Source organism: Xenopus laevis, chromosome 1S, assembly GCF_017654675.1.
Source record: "Xenopus laevis strain J_2021 chromosome 1S, Xenopus_laevis_v10.1, whole genome shotgun sequence".
NCBI classification, from domain to species: Eukaryota; Metazoa; Chordata; class Amphibia; order Anura; family Pipidae; genus Xenopus; species Xenopus laevis.
In genome coordinates, this window is record NC_054372.1 from 2,249,073 (window position 1) to 2,259,477 (window position 10,405).

General features: G+C 41.1%; 1 protein-coding gene across 1 annotated transcript; it reads right to left on the bottom strand.

The window, feature by feature from the left end:
* Positions 1 to 236: 236 nt before the first annotated feature.
* Positions 237 to 9,796, bottom strand: LOC108704001 (vomeronasal type-2 receptor 26). The gene is made up of 4 exons (XM_018240350.2): positions 9,751 to 9,796; positions 7,956 to 8,021; positions 3,036 to 3,212; positions 237 to 1,159 (listed from the first exon to the last, which is right to left on the bottom strand). Exons 1-4 carry the CDS (start codon positions 9,794 to 9,796, stop codon positions 237 to 239), a joined length of 1,212 nt encoding a protein of 403 aa, XP_018095839.2.
* Between the last annotated feature and the right edge of the window lie 609 nt (positions 9,797 to 10,405).

Sequence of the window (10,405 nt, forward strand, 5' to 3'; positions counted from 1 at the left end):
GAATTAGACTTTAAGACCTTCTTTAAAGCGAGCACACATCTTTGCATATTAGACATAAAAGCTTTATTGTTTAATAGAAAAGCAATGAAATATCAGTATTGGTTGAAATCATATATTTATAGTAAGAAATAATATATATTCCTACATATTATAATAATGTAACATATATATATATATATATATATATTACTGTATGAATGCAGTGTATTATAGTTGCTAAATATGTATGCAATATATCAAAGACTTTCTGTGATTTTCTGTTTATTCCTCAGTAAATATTGCTTTGTGTTTATTTCTGGTTTTAGTAAAATAATATAACATTTTGGTAGAAATATACAGAAAAGAAGCCCGCAGTTTGAAGAGATTATGGCAAATATCTCCACTGCCACCATGTATTTGCCTTTGGTGCTCAGATAGGCCGGGATCATTGTGATCCAAACACTGCAGAAGAGCAACATGCTGAAAGTGATGTACTTGGCCTCATTAAAACTGTCCGGTAATGTCCGAGCCAAGAAAGCTACAATGAAACTCACAGATGCCAACAATCCCATGTAGGAGAGGACAATATAGAAAGCAACTACTGAGCCCTCATTGCACTGAATGATGATAATTCCAGGTTTAGAATGTATGTTTTGCTCTGCAAATGGGGGAGAAATGACCAACCAGATAACACTAATTACTATTTGGATGACTGAACAAACAAAAGCAATATAATTTGCCTCTTTGGGCCCCATCCATTTTCTCCAGGAGCTCCCTGGCTTGGAGGCTTTGAAAGCAATGCAAACCATTATAGTCTTGGCCAGGACACAAGAGACAGATGTGGAGAAGGTGATTGCAAAAGAGGTTTGCCGGAGCATGCAGGTTATATCTACAGGGTGACCGAGGAACAGAAATACAGAGAGGAAGCTCAGCTTGATGGTGAAAAGGAGGAGGAAGCTCAGATTACGATTATTGGCTTTCACTACTGGAGTGTCTCGAAATGAAATGAAGATTCCCAACATACTCAGTGATATTAAAAAAAGAATCAAAGTGATGACATTAAAGATTAGAGTTAGAGGGTCTCTGTCATATGAGAGAAACTCAAGTGGTTTCTCAAGACACAATGTCTTCCCATGATTCGGCCATTTATAGTCCGGACATTTTACACAGTTCTCCATATCTGGTAAAAAGACAAATGTTTAACAGGAATGTAAAAACAAAAATGAAAATGGTAAACATAAATGACACCACCCAATTCTACTGTAATTATTTCACAGTACAACATCATCTACATCAAAGCCGAATTATCATATTGGCACCTCTAATTTTTGATATTAAATCAGTTTAATGTATGGTTAGAGAAAGGACTTGGGGCAGATTTATGTGAGATTAAAATTGGGAGATTAGAGTTTGTCAGAAATTTATTAGGGATCTTTAGACATGTGTTTATCAATGCATAAGCAAAAAGGGTACATGTGGGGGGTGGAGGGGTTGTGGCTCATGCAGGGGGGCAATAGGAAGCTTGTGGCAGGTGGGCCCAGTGAGGTGTGGGGGCCCAGGGGGGGGTGCAGCAGCCACAGTGGGCCCTGGTCAGATGCTGGTTGCCATATACCCCTTTTAAAGTATGCTGCATATACATTGTATGAAGCTAGAACAAGCTAAGAGGAGCAATTGGCCAATTCACATTTCCAAAACCTTCGTCTACACTACTGCACATACATTTTGTTAATGATTTCAACTAGAGACTCAAAGTAGCGCCAAATGATTAACTGATTAAATGCGTGACACAGAATTCGAGAAGTGGAGGAATATAGACAAAATCAAGTTGGCATTCCAGTCCAGTGAGCAGCAGTCAAAGATTTTGTGTTTTTCAAGAAAAGCTTATGGATGACTTGATCTTTCGTCTACATGTTTCAAATAAAATGTATTTACTACTTAAAAAACCTTAATTATGGTTATTTTGGGATACTGGATACTGTGTGCATGGATAGTGTGTAAATCTGGCCACACATGTAACAATCATTTCACAACCATGTGTCATTTTGACAAATTGGTAGAATGTAAAGAGAACCCTGAAATGGAAGAGACCTTATAACTGTATCTCTCTCTCTCAACTTGGGGACGTGCAGGAAAAGGCTTTTGAGATTTGCATTCCCAATTTCACAGAATTGCTCTAGGTCTTCTAATTATGCTACTGGGTAGTTTGTTATTATACAGCCTCTTTTGGATGAAGCCATTGCACTTAGTAGATGCCTGATATATGTATAATGTTGTGATGCATTTGTGGAATGTCAAAATTTACTGAGGCAAGGCGCTAAGTATCTATAGATGGATACAATTAGTATGCTCTGTAATTCATCTAATGTCTTATTGAACATCTGTTAATGTTTCAGCTCCACTACCAAGCAATGGCTACATACCCAGAGATGTGTAAGAGTCTGATAGAAGAATCAAATGGTGGGGCTGGAGAAGGCAAGGGCTTTTTTTTATCAAAAATGGAAGGACAAAGTCAACAAGCTAGTACCACTAAAACTAGATGGATAATAAGTAGACCAATCACTTTTAGGAGGTTATTTTAAGTCAGTTTTTTTTCTAGTTGGACTTTTAAATGGGAAAAACACCATTATTTTATAGGAAACAAAAACTTAAATTTTTCGTGATTTATTAAACTCCAATGGTGTTAAAAGTCTGAATAAAAAAAGTACTCCAACTCAGACCTGCTAAGTTTATGTAGAAGTCATTGGCAGATGTCCTGTTAATATCTTGATCTGCACTGGGTTTCGTTCATTAATCCGAATATTTTGTGGTTTCAGGAGTAAAATCTGAAAAAGTCTTTGGTGACAAATCTGAAATATTTGTATGATTCAGATTTTTTCATGATATAAAAATATATTTATAAATAGGGGGAGAAAATTAGTGCAGACTTAATTGGGGTAGTTTTCAGAAAATAGTAAGAACTTTTCATATTTTGATAAATATCCTACTCAATTTGTTGTTTATTGTAACATCAAAAACACAATTTATCAAGTAACATTCATTGGAATTTACACAGTTACCAGTTAAATTGGAGACCTCCCCCTCTGAGCATGAGGCACAGTCATAGCAGCAGGGCGGCGCTCCATTCTGTGGGACTTTTCTGTAGCCAGGAGGGCAGCTGGCAGAGCACTGAGATTTCAGAGTCTGGAAATAATGAACAGAGATAACATAGGAAAATACATCTCCCCCATCCAAATGGCATCATTTGTATTGTATATCCCCTCCGTTTCCCAGCACATATTGTATTATAATTAAAACTCAGTCCCAGTAATCCAATTCAATTCTGGTTCTAAGGGCCAATCTACCTCACTGATAGTTTCAAACAAAGGAATTGATCATTGCAAATACTTATGTGTTTCCTTCCACATACACTGCCCATTTAACCTAATCTATAAGTACTATGCAGATACAGCTTTGCCCTGAAAATGATACCCATAAACTGTGATGTCGCGCCTCAAAAATGTATTTGCCACACTTAGACTTCAATGCATTTTGCTGGATTTCACAAATTTTAAGCAAGCAAAATGGGTCAAATTCATTACCCGCTATCCCACAATTTACTGTAATAAAAGCAACAGATATCATAGATATATTGCATGAAAATGTCTTTTGGCAGTTTCCTTCGCTAGCTTAGACCTTGCAAACTGATAAGATGAAGCTACATCCTCCTCAGTCTTATGCCAATGACATCATATCCTGTATGGTGATAAGATGAAGCTCCATCCTCCTCAATCTTATGTCAGTGACTTCATATTCTGTATGCTGATAAAATGAAACTACATCCTCCTCAATCTTATGTACCCAACTTATTCAAATGAACCTAAGTGTAAGAGTACTAACAAAGTTACGCTAGACAGAAATGAATGCTAGCAGAAGTTCTGTATGAAATGTTTGACTGTAGAGCTCACAGTCTAAGTAGATGGGAGGCTAACATACAGGTACAAATTTGAGATGAAAAAGTGCACAAGGTAAGGCATAGTCAGTAGGGACAGGACTAGGCTAATGTTCTAGTGGTCCAAAGGGTAGGCTCTAGGATTTTTCTTGAAGAAATTAAGAGAGGATTCCTTATGGGGGAATTCAGGGATGGAATTCCAGAGGTAAGGAGCAGCAAGATAGAAGGGGTTGAGACAAGAGGTGGCAGTGGATGTGGATGGTGTGAAGAGAAGGTGACTGAGAGGAGCAGAGAATACGACCAGGAACGTATAGTGAGACAAGAGAATAAATGTAGTTAGGAGCAGAGGAGTGAAGGGCTTTGAATGTTAGTAGAAGGATATGCTATCCCTTGCTTAACAGGCAGTGATGCTAAGGATTTTAGTTGGGTTTGAGCAGGTTCACTTTTAAGAGAGAGAAGAAGCAGAGTTTAAGATTGATTGGAGGGTAGAAAGATGGGAGTTAGGAGGAGATTGCAATAGTCTAATAGGATAAGGGCATGGATTAGTGTTTTGGATGTGTTTGTGAAAGAAATGGACGTATCTTGGCTATATTGCAGAGGAAGAAACGACAGGTTTTGGTGATATTATTAATATGATTAGAGAAGGTGAGGGACTGGTCAAAGATGATGACCTCTAGTGTGCTGAGTTAACCAAGTTAAAAGTCATCATCATCATCATTTATTTATATAGCGCTGTCAAGATACGCAGTGCTTTACTGCAGTTATAGCAAACAGGGAATAAATGGTGGCTAACAGACAAGGATTACAGAGTACAATAGGGTTTACAAACTAAAAGGTTAGGGTACAATTGAGACAAAAGGATCATATAAACACTTTGTCATTTTTGATACAGCAATGATTAATTAAGGTACAACGAATAGGCCTCTTTAAACAGATGGGTCTTTAAGGAGCGCTTGAAAGTTTGGAAGGAAGGAGAAAGTCTGACAGCTTGTGGCAGAGAGTTCCAGAGAAAAGCAGAAGCCCGAGAGAAGTCTTGTAGACGAGAATGGGCAGAAGTGACCAGAGGAGAAGTGAGGCGAAGATCAGAAGCAGAGCGTAGGTTTCGTGAAGGAGTGTATTTGGAGATTAGAGATGAAATATAGGGAGGGGTTTCATTATTAAGGGCCTTGAATGTGAGTGTAAGTAATTTGAATTTGATTTTAGAAGAGATTGGGAGCCAGTGAAGGGACATACATATGGGAGCAGCTGATGTTGAGCGGCGAGCTAGATGAATGAGTCTAGCGGCCGCGTTTAGAACAGATTGGAGTTGTGAAAGGTGACTTGTTGGAATACCTGTGAGGAGTAAGTTGCAGTAATCAAGGCGGGAGATGATGAGAGACTGAATCAGTGTTTTAGTTGATTCTGAACTGAGATAGGGTCGTATTCGAGCAATGTTGCGCAGTTGAGTACGGCAAGATTTTGCAAGTGTTTGAATGTGTGGTGAAAAAGACAGATGAGAGTCTAAGATAACTCCTAGGCAGCGTGCCTGTGTGGTGGAATGAAAGGTGGTGTTGTTTACGGTGAGTGATATCTGAGGGACAGGGGAAGATCTTGGAGGAAATATGATGAGTTCTGTTTTAGAAAGGTTCAGTTTCAGGTGGCGCTGTGACATCCAGGAGGAGACAGCAGAGAGACAGTCTGTGACTTGGGAAAGGACAGAATTAGGAAGATCAGGAGTAGACAAGTAGAGTTGGGTGTCATCAGCATAAAGGTGATACTGAAGTCCAAATGACTGAATGAGTTTTCCTAGTGAAGTTGTATAGAGCGAGAACAGCAGGGGGCCAAGAACAGAGCCTTGAGGAACTCCAACAGAGAGTGGGAAAGTAGTAGAAGTAGAGTTAGTCATGCCATCAATAGTAATGGTGAAAGGAAGAGAAGGGCTCAGTTTGGGTGGACAAACCATGAGCTCAGTCTTGGCCAAGTTGAGCTTGAGGTGGCATTGGTTCATCCAGGAAGAGATATCTACTAAGCAGTCTGCGATCTGGGGTTTAACGTCAGAGTTTAGTGAGGGAGTGTCTAAATATATATCTGAATGTCATGGGCATAGAGGTGATATTTAAGGCCAAATGAAGATATACAGTCTCCTAAAGAGAGACTGTACAAGGAGAACAACAGAGGACCAAGTACATAAACCTGAGGATTTGTTTGCAAAAGTAACAGAGAAGGAGCAGACAGAAATGTAGGAAGAGAACCAGGATGCAGCTTAATCACGGATACCAATTGAATGGAGAACTTGCATTAGAACAGAATGGTTAACAGTATCAAAAGCAGAAGAATGAGAATAGAGTAATGCCCTTTGGCTTTAGCAGTCTGGAGATCATTTGCAACTCTACATGAGGCAGTCTCAGTGGAGTGTGCAGGTCAAAAGCCAGACTGCATAGGGTCAAGTAGATTATTGGTGTAGAGAAAGTTAGTAATCTGGAAGAAGATGAGACGTTCCAGACGTTTAGAGCGGTAAGAGAGAGACAGGTAGTTAGATAAACAGGATGGATCCAGTGTAGCCTTTTTCAGAATGGGCTTGACACAGGCCTGTTTGAATAATGAGGGGAAAGTAGCAGAAGTTAGTGAGGAATTGAATATATGAGTACTGGAGTGAGGACAGGAGCACACTGTTTTAGTAGAGGTGATGGGATAGGATCAAGTGAGCAAGTTGTTGGTGGAGAGGATAGGAGAAGTTTAGACACTTCCAGCTCAGATATATGATCAAAAGAGTTGAAAATTGAAATAGAAACTTTAGGGGGGATGAGAATATTGGTATCTGAGGGGTGGCAAAATTATCAACTTTATCAACTTTGCTTTCAAAGAATTCAGCAAAGTCATGGGGGGTATGTTCAGGTGTTAGTGAATCATTTGTAGAGAGATGAAGTAGCGAGTTGAATATTGAAAACAAGCGTTGTGGGTTGGATTTGTTAATTATGAGTGTATTGTAGAACTGTTGTTTAGCCTGGCATAGGGCAGTATCAAGGCAGGCCAGGAGAAATTTATGGTGAAGGAAGTCAGCTTTTGTATTTGATTTCCTCCACATGCGCTCTGCCACTGGTGTACAGGACCACAGAAATCGTGTCGGGTCATTCATCCAGGGGCAGGGATTGCGGGCTCGACTGCGTTGTGGCTACAGAGGGGCATGAGTATTGATAGCAGCAGACAGAACTGAGTTAAAGGTATTTACCAGCGAATCAGGATCAGAGGACGTAATGATGGAGGAGAAGCTAGAACTGAGAGAGTCAGATAGAGCAGTTATATCAACAGCATGGGTGTTGCGAACCAGAATTTTTGGTTGAGGGTTAGCAGAGGGGGAGAGTCCGAGATAGAAAAAGAGATACGATGATGATCAGAGAGAGGAAAAGGATCACTGTTAAATGTAGAGAGTTTTAGGTTTTTGGTGAAGAACAGATCTAGGCAGTAACCATCTTTATGGGTAGGTGTAGTTCTCCACTGCTGGAGATCAAAAGGAGGTGGTTAAATTGAGAAAACGTGATGACCAGGACTGGGAGGGGTTATCAATGTGACAATTGAAGTCACTGAGAATACTTGCTGGGCTGTCAGAGCATGGGAAAAAGAGAGCTATGAGATAGAAATGTGGCACAAAATTTAGCAGAAGGAGGTCTGTAAACAACAGCTACCCATGCAGCAAGAGGGAACAGTTGACCTGAATGCACCTCAAAAGAAGGAAACAAGAAGGAAGACGGTGTAGAGATTAGTTTATAGCAGCAGTGAGGGGAGAGCAGACTGCCTACTCTTCCCCCACGGCCAGTAGTACAGGGGCATAAGAGAGAGCTGCCTCAATAGCATTGTCATTCTGAGAGAACCAGGTCTCAGTTAGAGCAAAAAGCTGAAGAGATTTAGAGCAAAGTGCACAGGAGCATGGGAGATGAGCAGAAGGGACAGTGGGAATTTGAATAAGGTTGGAAAGGTTGGCAGTATTTGTAGGTTTTGAGCAGAGGGGGTCCATAAGGTGGGTGTTGGCAGATCAGTATATGGCAGGGACCCGAGTTAGGAAAGATATCACCTGCAGCTGGTAACAGCAGAAGAGAGAGTGAGAGCAGGTGGGAGAAAGATTTTGTAGAGCGGAAAGCTGCAAAAAAAAAAAAAAGGATCCTGAAACAAGCTGATTTTCTGTAGGAGAGGTTGCAGAATGAGCAGCAATATTAAAGTTGGAAGCAGATTCAGAACAAGCGCTGTAGATGAAATTCCAGTCACTGGGGTTCCAATCCGGGTTCCAACTCCCGTTCTAACTCCATACTTAAAGCCTCATACTTTAAGCCTTCAGACTGTCAGCCTAACAACCCTACAGCAGTGTATTGGTACTGAAGTTATGTCTGGTACGAAGTGTGACATGGAATTTACTGGAGAAATTTGCACTTTAGTGAATTTGACTCTATATTGTAACGTTCACAGTGGGAAACCGCTGCAACAGGAGTTAAATTCACTTGATGAACATTTGCGTGTGGTGGAAGCTCAGGGAAAAAGCCACAAATGCTTGAAGCAGGAAGGGTGAAATATACAGGATTTAATGGGACTGAAGCAAAACAGGAACAGGTCAAAAATAAAGTCTTTACGAGGCAGGCAATGAAAAGCTGGAACAAAAACGTAGAAACAGGATTCAGGAACTTGGAACAAGTCATATCCAGGAACAAGGATTCAGGAACAAACAAATTACATTCAGATACAAAAACCAAACACATTCAATGACTCAGCCCTGAGCAAGGCTCAGAGCATGGTTTATAAAGGGCAATTGATTAGGGAATAGGAGACACATGAGGGTAAACGGGGTGGGTGGAAAACAGTGGAAAACAGTGGAAACAGACAAAATACAGAATCACAATAACAAGATCAGGACCAGCCCCAAGAGCCTCCAATGGCTCACTTGGTAAGTGCACTGACTGTGCACTGAAAGTCCAGCAACCCCAGTCCCAAGTGTTCAAATCCCAGATGGTCCTTACATATATGTCACCTGTATCAAATACATGAATGAGTGACCTCCAAACCTTCCCTGCCTTTTAGAGAGATGTATTACCTTTTCTCACACACTTACTTACTATATTGAACCAAGTCCACCACCATCGTTCCAGTGCCAAAGAAATCTTCAGTAATCTGCCTGAATGACTACCGCCCTGTTGCACTAACCCCGGTCATCAATGCTTCAAGAGACTTGTGATGGCACATATCAAGAACACCCTCCCCCGCTCACTGGACCCACTTCAATGTGCATATCGGCCAAACAGGTCAACTGAGAATGTCATATCTTCTGCTCTCCACCTCTCACTAACTCATCTGGATAAGAAAGACAGTTATGTGAGAATGCTGTTTATAGAATTTAGCTCAGCATTCAATACCATCATCTCAAAAGCTGACTGGGAAACTAAACAAGCTGGGATTGAGCACCTCTATGTGCAATTGGATCTTGGACTTTCTGTCAGAGAGGCCTCGGTCTGTTTCCAGCACCATCAGATTGAGCCCAGGAGCTCCTCAAGGATGTGTTCTCAGCCCCTTATTGTACACATTGCTGACACATGACTGCATAGTTACAGACTGCTCAAACCACATCATCAAGTTTGCCAATGACACAACTGTGGTGGGGATCATCAGCCACAACGACAAGTCAGCGACAGAGATGAGGTTCAGCAGCTGGCGGTCTGGTGCAGTGAGAAAAATCTGTCACTGAATGTGGATAAAATGAAAGAGATGATCGTCCACTTCAGAAGAACTCGCCCTGCTCACACACCACTCAACATCAATGGCTCCATGGTAGAGACAGTAAAGAACACCAAATTCCTTGGAGTCCACATCTCTGATGACCTCACCTGGATCACCAACACCACCTCCATCACCAAAAACGCTCAGCAGCATCTTCACTTCCTAAGATGACTCAATCAGGCCAGCCTTCTGCCTCCCACCTCTACAGCCTTCCGCCTCCCACCTCTACAGGGGCACCATAGAGTGCGTCCTAACGAGCTGCATCTCCATCTGGTACAGTAGTGCCAGCTCTGCTAAACGTAAAAGTCTACAGCGGACTGTCAGAGCCTCCTGCATTGCACTGGACTTCACACACACCTCACATGGACTGTTCACGCTGCTGCCATCCGGCAGATGCCACAAGCAATCCGACTCCTCAACTCACTGCCTGTCCTCCCACTACATTCCAGACACACCAGAACTGTGAACTTAACTTTGTGAACTGTTAATTTATTTGCAGAATTCTAAAGGTTTACACATGTACAGTATATATTTAATTCCTGGCAATTTATTGCACATTTCAAATGTTTACATATTTATTGTGTATTTTAAGTGCCTTTTTGTGATATGTACCAGCTGGAGCCACGTTGTCTTGTCTCACTGTGTATTTGTATACTGCTGAGATGACAATAAAGTTTACTTTGACTTTAAAAAACTGGTAAAGATTTAATTACAAAACTAAAACAGATTTCTGCTTTCGGCTTTCACACTCCTCGTCTGATA